This window comes from Aquarana catesbeiana, unplaced genomic scaffold, assembly GCF_042186555.1.
Source record: "Aquarana catesbeiana isolate 2022-GZ unplaced genomic scaffold, ASM4218655v1 unanchor240, whole genome shotgun sequence".
NCBI classification, from domain to species: Eukaryota; Metazoa; Chordata; class Amphibia; order Anura; family Ranidae; genus Aquarana; species Aquarana catesbeiana.
In genome coordinates, this window is record NW_027362669.1 from 287,090 (window position 1) to 310,292 (window position 23,203).

At 46.3% G+C, this 23,203-nt stretch overlaps 2 protein-coding genes across 15 annotated transcripts in view; one reads left to right on the forward strand and one right to left on the reverse strand.

Annotated features, from left to right (window-relative positions):
- LOC141122091 (uncharacterized) overlaps nt 1-23,203 on the forward strand; it is a 531,020-nt gene that overhangs the window by 193,207 nt on the left and 314,610 nt on the right. The window lies entirely within an intron of this gene.
- The window catches only part of LOC141122092 (uncharacterized), a 183,146-nt gene that overhangs the window by 115,220 nt on the left and 44,723 nt on the right, over nt 1-23,203 (reverse strand). For 6 of the 13 annotated variants that reach the window (XM_073611905.1, XM_073611902.1, XM_073611901.1 and 3 more), the window contains 5 exons: nt 10,309-10,390; nt 4,067-4,194; nt 3,857-3,980; nt 3,643-3,740; nt 3,366-3,563 (listed from right to left, as the gene is read on the reverse strand). The exons of 3 other annotated variants lie outside the window; for them this stretch is intronic. In XM_073611905.1, coding sequence (XP_073468006.1) covers nt 3,366-3,563; nt 3,643-3,740; nt 3,857-3,941 — 381 coding nt within the window. In that variant the 5' untranslated portion in view covers nt 3,942-3,980; nt 4,067-4,194; nt 10,309-10,390. Of the gene's footprint in view, nt 1-3,365; nt 3,564-3,642; nt 3,741-3,856; nt 3,981-4,066; nt 4,195-6,143; nt 6,795-10,308; nt 10,462-23,203 lie in introns of those variants that run through there. 4 more of the 13 variants (XM_073611906.1, XM_073611903.1, XM_073611908.1 and 1 more) reach the window with 3 other exon arrangements.

Below are 23,203 nucleotides of genomic sequence, written 5' to 3' on the forward strand. Positions count from 1 at the left end.
CTTCTTCCCCACAAGAGAGCTGTGATGTCCAGCAACATTCATATAGAAGACATTTCCCACACTCAAGGGACTAATACACCTCGAGGGTTGTGTGGGATCCCTGATGTACAGCAAGACAGGACTTCAGTGAGGAACAATTCCCTCACTCAGGACAGGAATACGGCTCCCCCCCCCGTGTGAGATCTCTGATGTGTGTAAAGACTGGACTTCACTGAAAAACATTTCCCACACTCAGGACAGGAATACGGCTTCTCCCCCGTGTGAGATCTCTGATGTTTGTAAAGACTGGACTTTTCTGAAAAACATTTCCCACACTCAGGACAGGAATACGGCTTCTCCCCCGTGTGAGATCTCTGATGTTTGTAAAGACTGGACTTTTCTGAAAAACATTTCCCACACTCAGGACAGGAATGCGGTTTCTCCCCCGTGTGAGATCTCTGATGTGTGTAAAGATGAGACTTCACTGAAAAACATTTCCCGCACTCAGGACAGGAATATGGCTTCTCCCCTGTGTGAGATCTCTGATGTGTGGAAAGATTGGACTTGTCTGAAAAACATTTCCCGCACTCAGGACAGGAATACGGCTTCTCCCCTGTGTGAGATCTCTGATGTGTGTAAAGATGAGACTTCACTGAAAAACATTTCCCGCACTCAGGACAGGAATACGGCTTCTCCCCTGTGTGAGATCTCTGATGTGTGGAAAGACTGGACTTCTGTGAAAAATAATTACCGCACTCAGGACAGGAATACGGCTTCTCCCCTGTGTGAGATCTCTGATGTGTGTCAAGACTGGACTTCACTGAAAAACATTTCCCACACTCAGGACAGGAATACGGCTTCTCCCCTGTGTGAGATCTCTGATGTCTGTAAAGATGGGACTTTTCTGAAAAACATTTCCCACACTCAGGACAGGAATACGGTTTCTCCCCCGTGTGAGATCTCTGATGTGTGTAAAGATTGGACTTCTCTGAAAAACATTTCCCACACTCAGGACAGGAATACGGCTTCTCCCCCGTGTGAGATCTCTGATGTGTGTAAAGTTTGGACTTCTGTGAAAAACATTTCCCACACTCAGGACAGGAATACGGCTTCTCCCCCGTGTGAGATCTTATATGCACATTAAGCTTGGATTTAGAATGGAAACACTTCCCGCACTCAGGACAGCAATAAGGCTTTTCACCTGTGTGAGATCTTTTATGCCTATTAAGACCTGATTTAGAAGGGAAACACTTCCCGCACTCAGTACATGAAAGTCTCTTCTCTGTTGGAAGGACGGCACCGTCCCTCACAGTCTGAGGTTCCTCAGGATAAGAGGAATACGATGGTCCATCTACACTGTGTGGTGCCGGATGGACATTTGAGGTAGTCGGGTTTTCTCCTGGACTATACTGTGTGATGTCCTCATCTTCTACTTTACAGTCTGGAGACAAAGTGAGACAATCCTCTGAGGTTTTCCTCATCTCCCGTCCATCTACTAAAATAGAAATACAAAGATTATTACTAGACATGAGCAGATTGGTTCCTGCTGTGCTCCAATCAGATCATCAGATATAAATTGTCCAGCTGGTAGGAAATGGGTGTAACAAAAGAGAATACATATTATGTGTATATATAGCAGTGGGTAGAGGGGAGAGAGCAGAAGTCAGGACTATGTAATGTACAACATATTGTATAAGATACAACAGATAGGACTATATAGTATCAGAATGATGTAATGTACAACATAGAGTATATAGTACAGGGGTCAGGAGTATGTAATGTACAACATAGAGTATATAGTGCAGGGGTTAGGAGTATGTAATGTACAACAAAGAGTATATAGTGCAGGGGTCAGGAGTATGTAATGTACAACAGAGTATATAGTGCAGGGGTCAGGAGTATGTAATGTACAACATAGAGTATATAGTGCAGGGGTCAGGAGTATGTAATGTACAACATAGAGTATATAGTGCAGGGGTCAGCAGTATGTAATGTACAACATAGAGTATATAGTGCAGGGGTCAGGATTATGTAATGTACAATATAAATTATAAAGTTTAAGGGTCAGGAGTATGTAATGTACAATATAGAGTATATAGTGCAGGGGTCAGGAGTATATAATGTACAATATAAATTATACAGTGTAAGGGTCAGGACTCATAATATTGGTATTCAGTAATCAGTGGAAGATTAAATGTTTACATGAGACAAGTTGCAGAGATCCCACACCGCTGCCTCCCATCTCCTGAGACTGCACTCAGTGACTTGGATCTGAGACTATACAGACATATCCCTCCACCCGGCACAGCCAGCAGACAACAGAGAAAGTAATCCTGGGGGGATTGTTACATAGTTACATAGTAGGTGAGGTTTAAAAAAGACACAAGTCCATCAAGTCCAACCTATGTGTGTGATTATGTGTCAGTATTACATTACATATCCCTGTATATTGTGGTTGTTCAGGTGATTATCTAATAGTTTCTTGAAGCTATCAATGCTCCCCGCTGAGACCACCGCCTGTGGAAGGGAATTCCACATCCTTGCTGCTCTTACAGTAAAGAACCCTCTACGTAGTTTAAGGTTAAACCTCTTTTCTTCTAATTGTAATCAGTGGCCACGAGTCTTGTTAAACTCCCTTCCACAAAAAAGTTTCTTCCCTATTTTGGGGTCACCAGTACGGTATGTATAAATTTAAATCATATCCCCTCTCAAGCGTCTCTTCTCCAGAGAGAATAAGTTCAGAGCTCACAACCTTTCCTCATAACTAAGATCCTCCAGACCCTTTATTAGCTTTGTTGCCCTTCTTTGTAGTCGCTCCATTTCCAGTACATCCTTCCTGAGCACTGGTGCCCAGAACTGGACAGCATACTCCAGGTGCTGTCCATTGCTGAGCCTATCATCTACTAGGACCCCCAGGTCCTTTTCCATCCTAGATCCCCCCAGAGGTTCTCCCCCCAGTCTATAGATTGCATTCATATTTTTGCCACCCAAATGCATTATTTTACATTTTTCTACATTGAACCTCATTTGCCATGTAGTTGCCCACCCCAGTCCTTGCCCTACTCCGGACCAATCAGTGAGCAGTATGGGTGGAGGAATGTATTTAGTGTTAATGACCCACCTGTGCTGATCTCTGTAGGAGTGTCCTCCTCTATAAATGTCCCCGTTATTCCATCCTCCTCCATAGACTGCTGATCATCCCTCACATACCTCTCTTCTTCTTCTGATTTAACCTCAAATTCTATATCGATTGGATCTCCACTCTAAATCAAGAAAATGAGAGAGAATATCATCTGTAAGATATAAGATTTATTATTGTGATATCACATAAAAAATCTACACATCATCTCTAGGAGTCCATGTTCTAGATGCTCCATCCCACCAACCTTGTAACAGTGAGGGATGGTGTGACCTTCCTGTGTGGAATCCCGGGAATACAGAGGATGGGGACATCTCTCTGGTGGGTTCCTGGTATTTGGTGGCTCCATCTTATCCTTGTGTCCTTCTGATAACTCCTCCATCACTCCATACTCCTCTTTATACTCTTCTTTAACAACAATATTATAATTCCCGAGGTTTCCACTCTGAATATATAATAAAACATTCATTGTAACAAACATGTTGTGTATAAATCAGAACTACCAATAATTGTCAATCGTCTACCTGATGATGGTGAGGGATAGTGTGATCTTCCTGTGTGGAATCCCGGGAATACAGAGGACGGGGACATCTCTCTGGTGGGTTCCCATTACTGGATCCATCTGTAGGAAACACACACACTGACTGAATACATTGTTTCTATGTGTTTATCAGAAGATGGGGGATCTAGGTGGACCCTCCGTACTGCTCTCTCCTTTACAATAAAGTCTCCTCTTACCCGGTGATGTGAGGGGCGACTGATTGTCCATCATGACGTCCTTGTAGAGATCCTTGTGTCCTTCTAAATACTCCCACTCCTCCATGGAGAAATAGACAGTGACATCCTGACACCTTATAGGAACCTGACACACACAATGATACAGTCACCATCCAGACACATCCCTTGTCTGTTACTGGATAATGTCCCAGAATTCCCAGCACCGCTCACCTCTCCTCCATCATCTCTCTGGTGACTTCTAGAATCTTCTTTGTATTTCTCTATTCTATCAGGGAGGGAGGTGGAGGCAATGTGATGGTCATATGATCTCCAGACTTCACAGGAGGAAAACTCTAGATCTGAACACAAATAGTAAAATCAAATGATATTCCCAGAATCCTCCTCACATCTCCATTCAGGTTTCTGTTTTATTAATGCCCCCTTCAGACTGAGATATAATTTTCCCACACAGGACCCCCACACTATGCAGGTTAAAAGCATGTTGCAGGCATTCTGATGTCATTACATACACCGCATGACCAACAGTCCTACTTTGTTAGTGAGGATGCCAAGGGTCCGCCCACATCCTAAGAGCATCAGAAAAAAAAGCCAGATAGAGGGACATTGGGAGGAGGAGCTGTGAGGTCAGTGTGATGTCATAGGACATATAGACTCTGGATGGATGGACATTGGGAGGAGGAGCTGTGAGGTCAGTGTGATGTCATAGGACATATAGACTCTGGATGGAGGGACATTGGGAGGAGGAGCTGTGAGGTCAGTGTGATGTCATAGGACATATAGACTCTGGATGGAGAGACATTGGGAGGAGGGGATGTGAGGTCAGTGTGATGTCATAGGACATAAAGACTCTGGATGGAGGGACATTGGGGGGAGGAGCTGTGAGGTCAGTGTGATGTCATAGGACATATAGGCTCTGGATGGAGGGACATTGAGAGGAGGAGCTGTGAGGTCAGTGTGATGTCATAGGACATAAAGACTCTGGATGGAGGGACATTGGGGGGAGGAGCTGTGAGGTCAGTGTGATGTCATAGGACATATAGACTCTGGATGGAGTGACATTGGGAGGAGGAGCAGTGAGGTCAGTGTGATGTCATAGGACATATAGACTCTGGATATAGGGACATTGGGAGGAGGAGCTGTGAGGTCAGTGTGATGTCATAGGACATATAGACTCTGGATGGAGGGACATTGGGAGGAGGAGCTGTGAGGTCAGTGTGATGTCATAGGACATATAGACTCTGGATGGAGGGACATTGGGAGGAGGGGATGTGAGGTCAGTGTGATGTCATAGGACATAAAGACTCTGGATGGAGGGACATTGGGGGGAGGAGCTGTGAGGTCAGTGTGATGTCATAGGACATATAGGCTCTGGATGGAGGGACATTGAGAGGAGGAGCTGTGAGGTCAGTGTGATGTCATAGGACATAAAGACTCTGGATGGAGGGACATTGGGGGGAGGAGCTGTGAGGTCAGTGTGATGTCATAGGACATATAGACTCTGGATGGAGTGACATTGGGAGGAGGAGCAGTGAGGTCAGTGTGATGTCATAGGACATATAGACTCTGGATATAGGGACATTGGGAGGAGGAGCTGTGAGGTCAGTGTGATGTCATAGGACATATAGACTCTGGATGGAGGGACATTGGGAGGAGGAGCTGTGAGGTCAGTGTGATGTCATAGGACATATAGACTCTGGATGGAGGGACATTGGGAGGAGGAGCTGTGAGGTCAGTGTGATGTCATAGGACATATAGACTCTGGATGGAGGGACATTTGGAGGGGGAGATTTGAGGGGTCCTCTATATGAGGCTCCTGTTCAAACCAAATCATTGTTCCTGGGTGTGTCCTTCCTCTCCTAAACTGAAGAGTGAACTTTGACCTTTACCATACAGAAATCTGTGAGGAATCTGTGAAAGTAAGCTCTCATGTGATCAGGTGATGTGCGGAGGAACGGAGTGTAAATAGCAGACAATTTTCTCCAGAGCTCCTAATGGTGGGGATGGATTTTGCTGTGTGTTGGTGCCAAGTTTCCACCCCCCAGGGTCACTGCAGGTGTGGAGAAAAGCTGTGTAAGAGGATATGGAGGAGAGATGAGGAGGAGATCCAGGAATCAGGATAAAGGTCAGGACAAGCAACAGACGAGCGCATCCAAGAGATGAAGCCGGGGTCACTACACAGAAAATCAATCCAAGGAAACAACAGGCAGGACGAGGAATAGCAAGAAGGAGCTCAGAGACAAATGAGAATATTGCTCAGCCAATGGGAGATGATCTCAGCATGACTTACATAATGAAGGAGATGAGGGGGAGGGGAGGAAGTCACTTAAGGCGGGGCTTGACAAATTTGCTTTGAATCTAGGAGCCAGCTACAAATGTTAGGAGACAGGTTTTTGGGGCACAGTGGGTTGTCAGCACCTGGGGAAAGGCAAGTAATTTGTGAGGTGCACAATGCAGGACATGGGGTGCAGAACACAGCACATGGGTTTCATAGTGCAGAACATTGGGTGCAATATGCAGGAGAAGGGTGCAGGACATGTGGTGCAGGGTGCAGAATGCAGGACATGGGGTGCAGGGTACCAGAAAAGGGTGCAGGTAACCACAGGGGGTGCAGGGGAAGGGTGCAGAATGCAGCATATGGGGTGCAGGAGATGTGGTGCAGAACACAGGACTCGGGGTGCAGGACAGGAGATGCAGGGTGCAGAATGCAGGACATGGGTTGCAGTGTGTAGAACACAGGACATCGGGTGAAGGGTGTAGAACAAGGATATGCAATTAGCGGACCTCCAGCTGTTACAAAACTACAAGTTCCATCATGCCTCTGCCTCTGGGTGTCATGCTTGTGGCTGTCAGAGTCTTGCTATGCCTCATGGGACTTGTAGTTCTGCAACAGCTGGAGGTCCGCTAATTGCATATCCCTGGTGTAGAACATGAGATGCAGGGTGCAGAACACAGAACATGGGTTGCAGTGTGTAGAACACAGGACATGGGGTGCAGGGTGAGGAACACAGGACATGGGGTGCAGGGTGCAGAACACAGAACATGGGTTGCAGTGTGTAGAACACAGGACATGGGGTGCAGGGTGAGGAACACAGGACATGGGGTGCAGGGTGCAGAACACAGAACATGGGTTGCAGTGTGTAGAACATAGGACATCGGGTGCAGGGTGTAGAACACAGGACATGGGGTGCAGGGTGTAGAACACAGGACATCGGGTGCAGGGTGAGGAATGCAGGACATGGGGTGCAGGGTGCAGAACACAGGACATGGGGTGCAGGGTGTAGAATAGGAGGTCCAGGGTGCAGAACACAGGACATGGGGTGCAGAACACAGGACATGGGGTGCAGGGTGCAGAACACAGGACATGGGGTGCAGGGTGTAGAATAGGAGGTCCAGGGTGCAGAACACAGGACATGGGGTGCAGAACACAGGACATGGGGTGCAGGGTGTAGAACACAGGACATCGGGTGCAGGGTGTAGAACACAGGACATCGGGTGCAGGGTGTAGAATAGGAGGTCCAGGGTGCAGAACACAGGACATGGGGTGCAGGGTGAGGAACACAGGACATGGGGTGCAGGGTGCAGAACACAGAACATGGGTTGCAGTGTGTAGAACATAGGACATCGGGTGCAGGGTGTAGAACACAGGACATGGGGTGCAGGGTGTAGAACACAGGACATCGGGTGCAGGGTGAGGAATGCAGGACATGGGGTGCAGGGTGCAGAACACAGGACATGGGGTGCAGGGTGTAGAATAGGAGGTCCAGGGTGCAGAACACAGGACATGGGGTGCAGAACACAGGACATGGGGTGCAGGGTGCAGAACACAGGACATGGGGTGCAGGGTGTAGAATAGGAGGTCCAGGGTGCAGAACACAGGACATGGGGTGCAGAACACAGGACATGGGGTGCAGGGTGTAGAACACAGGACATCGGGTGCAGGGTGTAGAACACAGGACATCGGGTGCAGGGTGTAGAATAGGAGGTCCAGGGTGCAGAACACAGGACATGGGGTAAAGGGTGAGGAATGCAGGACATGGGGTAAAGGGTGCAGAATGCAGAACATGGGTTGCAGTGTGTAGAACATAGGACATCGGGTGCAGGGTGCAGAACACAGAACATGGGGTGCAGGGTGCAGAACACAGAACATGGGGTGCAGGATGCAGAACACAGGACATGGGGTGCAGGGTGTAGAATAGGAGGTCCAGGGTGCAGAACACAGGACATGGGGTGCAGAACACAGGACATGGGGTGCAGGGTGTAGAACACAGGACATCGGGTGCAGGGTGTAGAATAGGAGGTCCAGGGTGCAGAACACAGGACATGGGGTGCAGAACACAGGACATGGGGTGCAGGGTGTAGAACACAGGACATCGGGTGCAGGGTGTAGAACACAGGACATCGGGTGCAGGGTGTAGAATAGGAGGTCCAGGGTGCAGAACACAGGACATGGGGTGCAGAACACAGGACATGGGGTGCAGGGTGTAGAACACAGGACATCGGGTGCAGGGTGTAGAACACAGGACATCGGGTGCAGGGTGTAGAATAGGAGGTCCAGGGTGCAGAACACAGGACATGGGGTGCAGAACACAGGACATGGGGTGCAGGGTGTAGAACACAGGACATCGGGTGCAGGGTGCAGAACACAGGACATGGGGTGCAGGGTGAGGAATGCAGGACATGGGGTAAAGGGTGCAGAATGCAGAACATGGGGTGCAGGGTGCAGAACACAGAACATGGGGTGCAGGGTGCAGAACACAGGACATGGGGTGCAGGGTGCAGAACACAGGACATGGGGTGCAGGGTGCAGAACACAGGACATGGGGTGCAGGGTGCAGAACACAGGACATGGGGTGCAGAGTGCAGAACACAGGACATGGGGTGCAGAGTGCAGAACACAGGACATGGGGTGCAGGGTGCAGAACACAGGACATGGGGTGCAGGGTGTAGGACAGTAATCCAATCCCCCTCCCCTGTGTCCTCCTGCATGTCCTGTACATCTCCCCCAGCAGTGTGTGAGAGCAGAGTGGATGGAGAGGACATCTTGTGTACATAAAGCAGCATGTCCCTCCCTGGCTGGTTTCTTAGCTGGCTGCTTTGCAGGCTTGTCCTGGTTACTCCTGTAAGGACTCTGTAGTCCTGTTTCTCAGCACCTTGTGGGGATCTTTGTGGCAGTGGCGAGGTGGCGCCATGTTGGAGATTCGGTCCCGCTCCTTCCTCTCTGTTCTGCCGGAGGGCTCTACAGGGACACAGGCAGCTGTGGGTGGAAGCAGGAGCCGATGGTGACAGTAATGCGGCCGCGGAAAGGAGAAAGATCGGCAGCGGGAGCTCAGTGAGATGAGTCCTCTCATGTCCTGTCCTGTCCAGTCCACACCTCACTTCACAGGTCGGGTGTCATCATCTCCTCCTCCCCTCACCCTCCCGCCTGGCCCCGCTCCGAGCCACATTCCTGTCTGAATAATGTGTCCGGGTTTCAGGCAGAAACATTATTCAGACCAACAGTGATAATGGGCTGACAAGAGCCCAGGGGCCAGGACGCCATTTCTAGTTGCCATGGGGACCTGGCACCTGGGATTTGTTGAGCCCTGAAGTTCCACCCACATCTTTGTTTTTGTTTTGTTTTTTAATAATTATTAGTCTCGCATAATGAATATCAATAATATCTAATTGTTGTCATTAGCGCTGCCTTTAGTAGATAATAATTGTAAAAAAATACCTTATATTTTCCGTTCAGGGGGATTCCCATCTTATTTGTGGGCAGGAAAAGCCCACAAGTATATTGTTCCAGGATACGGCTCTGCTGTATTCCCAGCATGCACTGCCCATTCTCACGCATGCGCAGTAATAGCACGTAGCGGCGCTATAAACTATACAGAGGTTGCCATCACAACAGGCGTCATCGTCGGAAGGGCCCGCCCCGTTGTTATGGCAACCTAGGGAAGTGACGTCAGGCGCTGCGGTGAGGAAAGGGAAGATTTGAAGGGACCACATAGCAACAGGGATTACAAGGTAAGTAAAAAAAATAATTTTCACCAATGTCATTTGTTGGATTATTTGCTGCACAGTCATGAAAAATTATTTTTATGGGTGGAACTCCGCTTTATGGTGACCATAGAGACATGGAAATTCAGCTGGTTCAGCAGGGATCGGTCACATTTCCATCCATGTGTGGTCACTGCCGGATAAAAGTCACTCCATCAGCGGCTGCAGCCAATAGCTTCATCACTGATCTGTGTATTCTGAGAGCGGAGGAGCGCCCCCCATTGTCAGAATACAATAGTGCAGCGGGGAGGATTCCCCCATCCCCCTCCAATGTGTGGATGGGGGAATCACTTCAGTTTTTTCCTCTCATCCCGCTGGATGAACGATAAAACTGAACCATGTATGGCCAGCTTTGGAAGGAAGATATATTCATCATCAACTGATCCCCCTGAAGAGGTTAATGTATGTATTACCTCCTCTGCCGCCAGATCCAGCAACGTCTCCTCTCTACGTCCTTCCAAATAGTAGCAGATAGTTCCTATCCTGCAGATTGCTCTGTGATGTCACAGGAAACATGTGACCAGGAAGCAGGAAATAAAGGGCGGGAAAGTGAAGTGAATAGGAGGCTGCAAGCAGATCACACGTTATTATCCTGAGGAGATCTCTTCCTCCCTCTGTCCATCTTCTTTTATATTATATCCTCTCTGTACCTTCTCCCTGTATACTCCTCTCTGTATACCTCTCTCTGTATATATGTCTGTATACCTCTCTCTGTATACCTCTCTCTGTATATATGTCTGTATACCTCTGTCTGTATACCTCTCTCTGTATATCTCCCTGTATACTCCTCTCTGTATATATGTCTGTATACTTCTCCCTGTATACTCCTCTCTGTATACCTCTCTCTGTATATATGTCTGTATACTCCTCTCTGTATATATGTCTGTATACTCCTCTCTGTATATGTCTGTATACTCCTCTCTGTATATATGTCTGTATACCCCTCTCTGTATATCTCCCTGTATACCTCTCTCTGTATACCTCTCTCTGTATATATGTCTGTATACTCCTCTCTGTATATGTCTGTATACTCCTCTCTGTATACCTCTCTCTGTATATATGTCTGTATACCCCTCTCTGTATATCTCCCTGTATACCTCTCTCTGTATACCTCTCTCTGTATATATGTCTGTATACTCCTCTCTGTATATGTCTGTATACTCCTCTCTGTATACCTCTCTCTGTATATATGTCTGTATACTCCTCTCTGTATATGTCTGTATACTCCTCTCTGTATATATGTCTGTATACTCATCTCTGTATATCTCCCTGTATACACCTCTCTCTGTATACCTCTCTCTGTATACCTCTCTCTGTATATCTCCCTGTATACTCCTCTCTGTATATCTCCCTGTATACTCCTCTCTGTATACCTCTCCCTGTATATATGTCTGTATACCCCTCTCTGTATATCTCCCTGTATACTCCTCTCTGTATATATGTCTGTATACTCCTCTCTGTATATCTCCCTGTATACTCCTCTCTGTATATCTCCCTGTATACCTCTCCACTCCTCTCTGTATATCTCCCTGTATACCTCTCCACCTCTCTCTGTATATCTCCCTGTATACCTCTCTCTGTATATCTCTCTCTCTCTCTCTGTGTATCTCCCTGTATACCTCTCTCTGTATATCTCCCTGTATACCCCTCTCTGTATATCTCCCTGTATACCTCTCCACCTCTCTCTGTATATCTCCCTGTATACTCCTCTCTGTATATCTCCCTGTATACCTCTCTCTGTATATCTCCCTGTATACCTCTCTCTGTATACCTCTCTCTGTATATCTCCCTGTATACCTCTCTCTGTATATCTCTCTCTGTATATCTCCCTGTATACTCCTCTCTGTATACCTCTCTCTGTATATCTCCCTGTATACCTCTCTCTGTATATCTCCCTGTATACCTCTCTCTGTATATCTCCCTGTATACCTCTCTCTGTATATCTCTCTCTCTCTCTGTATATCTCCCTGTATACTCCTCTCTGTATACCTCTCTCTGTATATCTCCCTGTATACCTCTCTCTGTATACCTCTCTCTGTATATCTGTCTGTATACCTCTCTCTGTATATCTCCCTGTATACCCCTCTCTGTATACCTCTCTCTGTATATCTCCCTGTATACTCCTCTCTGTAACTCTCACTGTATAATCCTCTCTGTAACTCTCCCTGTATACTCCTCTCTGTATATCTCCCTAGATAACCCTTTCTGTATATCTCCCTGTATACTCCTCTCTGTATACCTCTCTCTGTATATCTCCCTATATACCTCTCTCTGTATATATGTCTGTATAACCCTCTCTGTATATCTCCCTGTATACCCCTCTCTGTATATCTCCCTGTATACCTCTGTCTCTGTATATCTCCCTGTATACTCCTCTCTGTATATCTCCCTGTATACCCCTCTCTGTATATCTCCCTGTATACCCCTCTCTGTATATCTGCCTGTATACCTCTGTCTCTGTATATCTCCCTGTATACCCCTCTCTGTATATCTCCCTGTATACTCCTCTCTCTGTATATCTGCCTGTATACCTCTGTCTCTGTATATCTCCCTGTATACCCCTCTCTGTATATCTCCCTGTATACCCCTCTCTGTATATCTCCCTGTATACCCCTCTCTGTATATCTCCCTGTATACCCCTCTCAGTATATCTGCCTGTATACCTCTGTCTCTGTATATCTCCCTGTATACTCCTCTCTCTGTATATCTCCCTGTATACCCCTCTCTCTGTATATCTCCCTGTATACCCCTCTCTCTGTATATCTCCCTGTATACCCCTCTCTGTATATCTCCCTGTATACCCCTCTCTGTATATCTGCCTGTATACCTCTGTCTCTGTATATCTCCCTGTATACTCCTCTCTGTATATCTCCCTGTATACCCCTCTCTGTATATCTCCCTGTATACCCCTCTCTCTGTATATCTCCCTGTATACCCCTCTCTGTATATCTCCCTGTATACCCCTCTCTGTATATCTGCCTGTATACCTCTGTCTCTGTATATCTCCCTGTATACTCCTCTCTGTATATCTCCCTGTATACCCCTCTCTGTATATCTCCCTGTATACCCCTCTCTGTATATCTCCCTGTATACCCCTCTCTGTATATCTGCCTGTATACCCCTCTCTGTATATCTGCCTGTATACCTCTGTCTCTGTATATCTCCCTGTATACTCCTCTCTGTATATCTCCCTGTATACCCCTCTCTGTATATCTCCCTGTATACCCCTCTCTGTATATCTCCCTGTATACCCCTCTCTGTATATCTGCCTGTATACCCCTCTCTGTATATCTGCCTGTATACCCCTCTCTGTATATCTGCCTGTATACCTCTGTCTCTGTATATCTCCCTGTATACCCCTCTCTGTATATCTCCCTGTATACCCCTCTCTGTATATCCCCTGTATACCCCTCTCTGTATATCCCCCTGTATACCCCTCTCAGTATATCTGCCTGTATACCTCTCTCTCTGTATATCTCCCTGTATACCCCTCTCTGTATATCTCCCTGTATACCTCTGTCTCTGTATATCTCCCTGTATACTCCTCTCTGTATATCCCCCTGTATACCCCTCTCTGTATATCCCCCTGTATACCCCTCTCAGTATATCTGCCTGTATACCTCTCTCTCTGTATATCTCCCTGTATACCCCTCTCTGTATATCTCCCTGTATACCTCTGTCTCTGTATATCTCCCTGTATACTCCTCTCTGTATATCCCCCTGTATACCCCTCTCAGTATATCTGCCTGTATACCTCTGTCTCTGTATATCTCCCTGTATACCCCTCTCTGTATATCCCCCTGTATACCCCTCTCTGTATATCTCCCTGTATACCCCTCTCTGTATATCTCCCTGTATACCCCTCTCTCTGTATATATCTCTCTGTCTGTATACCTGTCTGTATATCCCTCTCTCTGTATATCTGTCTGTATACCCCTCTCTGTATATCTGTCTGTATACCCCTCTCTGTATATCTCTCTGTATACTCCTCTCTCTGTATATCTCTCTCTGTATACCTGTCTGTATACCCCTCTCTCTGTATATCTCCCTGTATACCCCTCTCTCTGTATATCTCCCTGTATACCCCTCTCTCTGTATATCTCTCTGTATACCCCTCTCTCTGTATATCTCCCTGTATACCCCTCTCTCTGTATATCTCCCTGTATACCCCTCTCTCTGTATATCTCTCTGTATACCCCTCTCTCTGTATATCTCCCTGTATACCCCTCTCTCTGTATATCTCCCTGTATACCCCTCTCTCTGTATATCTCCCTGTATACCCCTCTCTCTGTATATCTCCCTGTATACCCCTCTCTCTGTATATCTCTCTGTATACCCCTCTCTCTGTATATATCTCTCTCTGTATACCTGTCTGTATACCCCTCTCTCTGTATATCTGTCTGTATACTCCTCTCTCTGTATATCTCTCTCTCTCTGTATATCTCCCTGTATACTCCTTTCTCTGTATACTCCTCTCTCTGTATATCTGTCTGTATACTCCTCTCTCTGTATAATGGAACATTGTTATGAAATACTTCCCGTCAGCACATAACGGGGTAACACCTCCTCCGGAGCCCCACATGACCACCTGTACCTGCTGAATAAAAGATAGCCCCTCCCCCAACAAGGATGTTCGATAACTTTAGCCTGGGACAGGCCACTAGGGGGGGGGGGGAGTCCTGTGCTGACGTGAGGAGGGGCCAGGAAAGGAAAATTACGGTAAGTATTTAATAACAATTTTCCATTTTCCTGGCCCACCTCACATCAGCACATAACAGATATACCAAAGCTAATATAGGGTGAGAGAGAACAAATGAAAAGAGACACTGACAATCAAAGAAAAGCTGCTAAAGCCAGAAAGAATTCATCTCTCTTGTCCCAAACTTGCTGGTCACATATTTAGCTTGTAAGGTTGAATGAAGACCACACCAGACCTTCAAGCTGGTCCTTACCTATATCTTCCAAGCAATCCTGGCATAACTGCCCCAAAAGGCTGCCACCCCTCTAGTCACATAGGCTTACAATGGCTTCAGAGCAGAAAAGTGTACTTCCTACATGACAATCTAATCACCCTGGTAACCCAAGAGTGGAGGACTCTTGAGGGCCTGATGGCTAAATGAAAAGATTGTACACTTTCCTCTTTTGACCAAGTACACTGTTAGTAACTCGACCATGTGTAAGAAAACTGAAATCTTCCTGCTGTGCACAGGGGGAAGACTTCAGTTTTCTTACACATGGTCGAGTTACTAATAGTGTTTGGGTGGCAAAGTGGTGTAGTGGGTAGCATAGTGGTGTAGTGGGTAGCACTCTCACCTAGCAGTAAAAAGGGTTGCTGGTTCGAATCCAAACAACGACACTACCTACCTGGAGTTCTCCCTGTGCCTCCGTGGGTTTCCTCCGGGTACTCCGGTTTCCTCCCACACTCCAAAGACATGCTGGTAGGGTAATTGGCTTCTGTCTGAAATTGGCCCTAGTATATGAATGTGAGTTGGGGACCTTGGATTGTGGGCTCCTTGAGGGTAGGGACCGATGTATATGTGGAGCACTGCGTAAATTGATGGCACTATATGGGTACCTTAAATAAATAGGGATAATTGTAGACACGCACCCACACTCACTCAGGTTGAACTGGATGGACTGGTTTCTTTATTCAACCTTACTAACTATGTAACACTCAGTGCCTCTCGTGTGGAAACAGGGACTACTTCCCAGTTTTTCTGGAAATTGGATACCACTTTAAAATGGAACTTTGGAGATAGACATGGTATCCCCATCTCTGGTAAAAAGAACAGAAAAAAAAGACATCAAAGCACCCTTGTTGGAAAGTTTTGCAATCTTCAACCACCTTCTGTCTGAAGTAGTTGCTGTCAGGAGAACAAGTTTTACAATGAGGTACTTCAATGGAAAAAAAACCATTGGAGCAATGGGTGCTCTCAGATCCAAGCCTAAGTCCCACAGAGGGAACCAGGATTTCCCTCAAGGTCATATATAGGTTGTCACCTGGAAGAAGATCTGGTCACTGGCCTTTGCACCCATCTGCAGCCTGTGAAAACATAAAGTAGAGATCTGTACCTTAAATGGAGTTGTATGACAGACCAACCTCTAGCGCTGACTGTAAAATGCCAAGGATATTGGCTAGAGCAGGGAACGCAGGAGAGAGAGCTTTTGCTAAGCAAACAAAATAAACTTTTTTCATATCCTCTCATATGTAGCGTTCATGGATGATCTTCTGGTCACCAAGTTCTGAACAACCTCCGATGAGAATCCCTGCACCTCTAGTGTAGCCTATTCCATGGCCAGGCTATTAAAAGTAGTCTCATTGGATTGGGGTGCTGTTACTGACCTTTCCATAAAAGATTTCATTCGACCAGATACAAAGATCAAACAGAAAATTCCATGGCACTGTGAACCTATTTTGTATGACAGAGTCTTTGTATTGGTATCCTGTTGTAAATATCAGAAGCTGCATGTTCAGTGAAGTCTCCCTGAGAACTACTGCTGGAACGCTCATCTGTCTTTGACGGGTATCTGTCACATCTGCCCACTTCCGGGAGCCTCAGCCGCGGATATTGACGTCACGGCTGGGGCTCCCTCCTCCTCCCCGGCCGCCGGGCCAGTAGAAGAGAGGAGCGGGCCTCATGCATGTGCAGTAGGGTTCCCGGCGTGAAGCCGAAAGGCTACACTGCCAGATTCCCTTACCCGCAATGGTGGCGGCAGCACCCAACAGCCGATGGAAACATCAGCTGCGGGTGCCGACATCGCTTGACTCCAGGATAGGTAAGTGTCCTATTATTAAAGGTTTTAATGATTTTATTATTTTTATTTTTTGGGCAGAACACCGCTTTAACTGACTAAGTGGTTCTCTGCCCCACGAAAAGTTCCTTTGCAAGATGCAAGAAGAAAAGACTTGGTGTCCCCTTGTCAGGTAATGTAGGCTACAACTGTCTTGATGTAAACCTTACTCAGCCCCCTTGAAGATCCTGAAAGGCTTGCAATGCTAGAAAAGGCTTCCTTCCATTCAAGATACTTGAGAAGTCTGCGTTTCACAGCGCTCCATTGGCCTTTCACTTGTTTCTTCAGATTGTTGACTCCCCAGCCTCAGAGACTGGCATCAGAATCATCCAATCTGATGTGAGAGACATGCCTCGGCAAGAAGCACAATGCGGATGTCCAAAATTCCAGTTCTTGTTGAATTTGTATAGGCACAAAGATTTTTTGATCCATAGACAGCCCAGCTCATAGGGTAAAGAAGGCAAATTGAAACACCCTCATGTGCCACCTGGCCCAAGGTACCACCACTGCCAACAAGATATTCAAAAAATTCCTGGAGCTGTGCCAATTCTGTAAAAGGCAGACACCTGAACTGGAAGTGACATCTGGCCAAATCTCACACGCCTCTGGTGCTCGGCATTGAACGGTCCATGGAAGTATGAGTTGGCCGGTCGATTGATAACAACTGGTCCTCCTGCTGAACTGTCCCTGTGACTGTCCGCATGGACTCATCTTGAACCTCTTGTTGTGTATGAACACTTTTGATTCCTTCAAATTGAAACAGGACAAAAGGCTCCTGCCTTAAGTACTATAAAAACTGGGGAGAAAGGTCCCGAGATGATTCTATGTTTCTGGCATCACTGGCATCATGGCCTTGTGAGATCTGTTGAACATAAATTAAATGAATTCAGTGGTCAACTTTGGAAATCTCCCTTGTACTCCCACCTGTCTTCTGGACCCACTGGTCTTTAATGATTAATGTCCAACCCCTCCAGAAGGAGGCTACAATCATCTACTTCACTCAGCCCCCCTGGCCACAACTGGAAGAGATTGGTTGGATGCACCTTCAAAAAGACTTTCCAGCCATCTTAGCAGCTTTCTCTGGACTTGATTTCATGTCAAAAGTAACTTTGAGACACCTCCACTGTGATCTGTTAAATCTGCAGCCTGTCCTATAAGATTTGGCCTCCTGCACCTTCTGAATTTCGGTAGGCTTGAGTGAAGGATAGCGGCTTCCTCTTACTAGTCTGTGACCACAGTCCTGACTTTTCTTACTATCATTCGCTTAATTGTGTTGTTCAGTGTTTGGCCAAACAATAACCTCCCATTATAGAAAATGTCAAAGGCTTGTGTAGAAGATCCATCTGCCCTCCAGTGGCTGTAACCACAATGCTCTCATAGTAGTGATTGAGTACGCCAGAGCTTGTACTAGGTCTATCAAAAGCTTCAACCTAAAGTCAGTTGCCACGTTCCAATCTTTCCAGAAACTCTGCCAAATCTTGTAGTTTCCAGTGTTGAATGTAATGCCATTTCTAAAGTTAATATATATTGAAGTTAATTATATTGCTGGTTGGCAGGCACAATCTGTCACTGTATAGATTCTGTGCAAGCCTGATGGCCAGATGACCACAATTTCTGTGTTCCATATGCGTTTCTGCATGAGTGTTTTTGATGCGCTCTCAATGCGTTTTGCCACTTTCCAGATGTGTTCCATACAGAAACAATGCAACATTCTACTTTTGTTGACTGCACTAGAATGCGCTGTACTGGTGTGAACTAAGTAATTGGAATCAAAGTTAGACACTGTGCATACGTTCCTGATGCAGAATAAAAAAGAATGGACTGCATCTGGTGTGAACAAGTCCACTTTCTCATCCATAGGATCTCCAAAGGCAATCGAGTTTATAAAAAGGCAAAGACACCTCCTGCCCCAGACACTAGAGGGCAGCATCCACCCCTGGAAGTGCAGTGCATAAACATACATCAGCCATTTTATATGGATAAAGCTTAGGGAACCTGTTATTGTAAATTGGTCTTCTGACGAGGTCTCTGTCATCCTTCATCAATGAGTGCTTTATGCTCTATACTTATGGGAAAAGACCATCCTTCATCAACGAGCGATTTATGCTCTATCATTGTGGGAAAAGACCATCCTCCATCAACAAGCGCTTTACGCTCTATCATTGTGGGAAAAGACCATCCTTCATCAATGAGTGCTTTATGCTCTATACTTATGGGGAAAAGACCATCCTTCATCAATGAGCGATTTATGCTCTATCATTGTGGGAAAAGACCATCCTTCATCAACAAGCGCTTTACGCTTTATCATTGTGGGAAAAGACCATCCTCCATCAACGAGCGATTTATGCTCTATCACTGTGGGAAAAGACCATCCTTCATCAACGAGCGATTTACGCTCTATCATTATGGGGAAAAGACCATCCTCCATCAACGAGCGCTTTACGCTCTATCATTGTGGGAAAAGACCATCCTTCATCAATGAGTGCTTTATGCTCTATACTTATGGGGAAAAGACCATCCTTCATCAATGAGCGATTTATGCTCTATCATTGTGGGAAAAGACCATCCTTCATCAACAAGCGCTTTACGCTTTATCATTGTGGGAAAAGACCATCCTCCATCAACGAGCGATTTATGCTCTATCACTGTGGGAAAAGACCATCCTTCATCAACGAGCGATTTACGCTCTATCATTATGGGGAAAAGACCATCCTCCATCAACGAGCGCTTTACGCTCTATCATTGTGGGAAAAGACCATCCTTCATCAATGAGTGCTTTATGCTCTATCATTGTGGGAAAAGACCATCCTTCATCAATGAGTGCTTTATGCTCTATACTTATAGGGAAAAGACCATCCTTCATCAATGAGCGATTTATGCTCTATCATTGTGGGAAAAGACCATCCTTCATCAACAAGCGCTTTACGCTTTATCATTGTGGGAAAAGACCATCCTCCATCAACGAGCGATTTATGCTCTATCACTGTGGGAAAAGACCATCCTCCATCAACGAGCGCTTTACGCTCTATCATTGTGGGAAAAGACCATCCTTCATCAATGAGTGCTTTATGCTCTATCATTGTGGGAAAAGACCATCCTTCATCAATGAGTGCTTTATGCTCTATACTTATAGGGAAAAGACCATCCTTCATCAATGAGCGATTTATGCTCTATCATTGTGGGAAAAGACCATCCTTCATCAACAAGCGCTTTACGCTTTATCATTGTGGGAAAAGACCATCCTCCATCAACGAGCGATTTATGCTCTATCACTGTGGGAAAAGACCATCCTTCATCAACGAGCGATTTACGCTCTATCATTATGGGGAAAAGACCATCCTCCATCAACGAGCGATTTATGCTCTATCATTGTGGGAAAAGACCATCCTTCATCAACAAGCGCTTTACGCTTTATCATTGTGGGAAAAGACCATCCTTCATCAACGAGCGATTTACGCTCTATCATTATGGGGAAAAGACCATCCTCCATCAACGAGCGATTTATGCTCTATCACTGTGGGAAAAGACCATCCTTCATCAACGAGCGATTTACGCTCTATCATTATGGGGAAAAGACCATCCTCCATCAACGAGCGATTTATGCTCTATCACTGTGGGAAAAGACCATCCTTCATCAACGAGCGATTTACGCTCTATCATTGTGGGAAAAGACCATCCTCCATCAACGAGCGATTTATGCTGTATCACTGTGGGAAAAGACCATCCTCCATCAACGAGCGATTTATGCTCTATCATTGTGGGAAAAGACCATCCTTCATCAACAAGCGCTTTACGCTCTATCATTGTGGGAAAAGACCATCCTTCATCAACAAGCGCTTTACGCTCTATCATTATGGGAAAAGACCATCCTCAATAAATGAGCGATTTACACTCTATCATTGTGGGAAAAGACCATCCTCCATCAATGAGTGATTTACGCTCTATCATTATGGGTGTTGCTTGTGGTGTAGATATTTGCAGCATACCGTATATACTCGAGTATAAGTCGAATTTTTCTGCACATTTTTTTGTGCTGAAAGTGCCCCCCTCGACTTATACTTGAGTCAAGCACTTTTCTGCAGCAAAAAATTTCATTTTCCGAACCGAATTTCGGGCCCCGTATCTCAGGGCCACTTGGTGCTAGGAACCCCAAATTTGGTATGCAAACCCAGTGGAACTGGTGCCACAACATATCCAAAGATGAAGTTCCTAGCTCTAAGTGGCCCCGAGATACGGGGCCCCAAAATCTGTTCGGAAAATGTCATTCTCTGCTGAAGAAAAGTGCTTGACATTTTCTGAACCGACTTTGGGGCCCCATATCTCAGGGCCACTTGGTGCTAGGAACCCCAAATTGGGTGTGCAAACCCATTGGAACTGGTACCATAACATATCCAAAGCTGGGGTTCCTAGCACCAAGTGGCCCTGAGATACGGGGCACCCAAAACCGGTTCGGAAAATGTCATTCTCTGCTGCAGAAAAGTGCTTGACATTTTTCTGATTTTTGGGGCCCTGTATCTCAGGGCCACTTGGTGCTAGAAACCCCAGCTTTGGAAATTTTATGGTATTAGTTCCACTGGGTTTGCACGCCAAATTTGGGGTTCCTAGCACTAAGTGGCCCCGAGATACGGGGCCCCAAATTCGGTCAACTGTGTCCATCTGCAGCAATGTCATTTCGGGGCGCTTTGGGTTCAGAGACCCCAAATTTTGGCTGCAGCTAGGGGGCATCTAGGAACCCTTAACTACCGAGTTTGAAGTTCAGGGGACCTATGGCTGCAAATGGGCACAGTGAGGCTGCAAATGGGCACAGTGATGCTGCAAATGGGCACAGTGAGGCTGCAAATGGGCACAGTGAGGCTGCAAATGGGCATTGTTGACCCTCTTTTCCACTTACAGTAGCTGTGCATTTCTCACCCTCGTCTTATACTCGGGTCAATTAGTTTTTCCCATTTTTTTTGTAGTAAATTAGGGCCTCGACTTATACTCGGAACGACTTATACTCGAGTATATACGGTACTTTCTGCTATAGCCGCCTTGATAGGACTTAGAATTTTGCACAACCCCCATCCTTGTGAGGCAACCTGTGCAATTTCATTTCTCTGCCACTGCAGACTGCATGCCGGCCCACAATGCACCCTGAGCTGGGCGAGGTATTTCCTATCATGCTGGTATAAACGCATGTGCCAATCTCCTGGATCCTGTCCCTTCACAGGGTAAGTGGAAACAACTCCTTTAGAGTGTATTGACCACATGCTTTATGTATGTGACAACCTGTTAGGCGTCATCGTCCTGGTCAGGATAAAATGATCGTTGGCGGGTCTTATGTTTTTTGGAGCATTTGCATTCGGGGTTTCTGCTCCTAAAATAATGCAACACACCTTAATTTGCATATTTTTCTCAGCCACTCTTAAGAACCATGTCCCACGTTGCCCCCTCCTACCTTTGCTAATCTTCTGTGCCACTAACAGGTGTGGCAGGCTCATATTTGCACAAAATATATGGAGAAAAGTATCTTACCTCTCACCAAAAAACAGGTACACTGTCTCTTTAAGAGCCATCTGCCTTCATCCACTCACTCACTCAGGCAGCATTTCCAAAGGCAGACAGCACAGTCAGGGTCTGAGACAAAAACCAGTCAGACCGTCAAACCCACAGAAGTACATAGCAGAGCAGGGGAGCCAGGACAGACATCCAAAGACAGACAGGAGACTCAGAATCTGAGGGAAGTCCTTTACCTGGCAGGACTGCAGAGAGAGAGGGAGAGAAGCCCTCCCAACTGCAGACCTCAAAGATCATTTACCCCATTGCATGGCATCTGGCAGTTCCCATCCCATTCTGCCCATCTCCCTGCCCCCTGTGACAACATTCACAGCTGCTCTCAGACTGACAATAAAGCCAGGAGAGCAGTGCGGTGCGCTGCATATACAGACAGAAAAAAACCCAAAGGGAGAGGCAATGATGACATTTATTATTTCATATAATACCACACCTGTACAATATCAATGCTGTTTAAGTATCATTTTGCCCACGGCCTTGGCACAAGGCACCCAGTTTTTAGAAGGATTTACCTTCAGCATTCTGGGTCTTCCAACTCCATGAGAGGCTGAACATGGAGGGGTAGGTTCGGCAGGGGGGATGCAGCAAACAAATTACTTACCAACTGCAATCAATAGGTGGCCTGGAGCAGACCAAAAAAGAACATCCTAGTTGGGGGAGGGGCTGTCTTTTATTCAGCTAGGTACAGGTGGTCATGTGGGGCTCCGGAGGAGGTGTTAACCCGTTATGTGCTGACGGGAGGATGGGCCAGGAAAGAATGATACAGACTCTCCTCTCTATAAACAGTATACATCATCGATTTATACATTATCTATATGGAGACTACACAATATACAGACTTCTGATCTATGGTATCAGTGGGGGGATGTTATACACAGAGATATATAGAATGATACGGACTCTCCTCTCTCTATATACAGTATACATCATCCATTTATATATTATCTATATGGAGACTACACA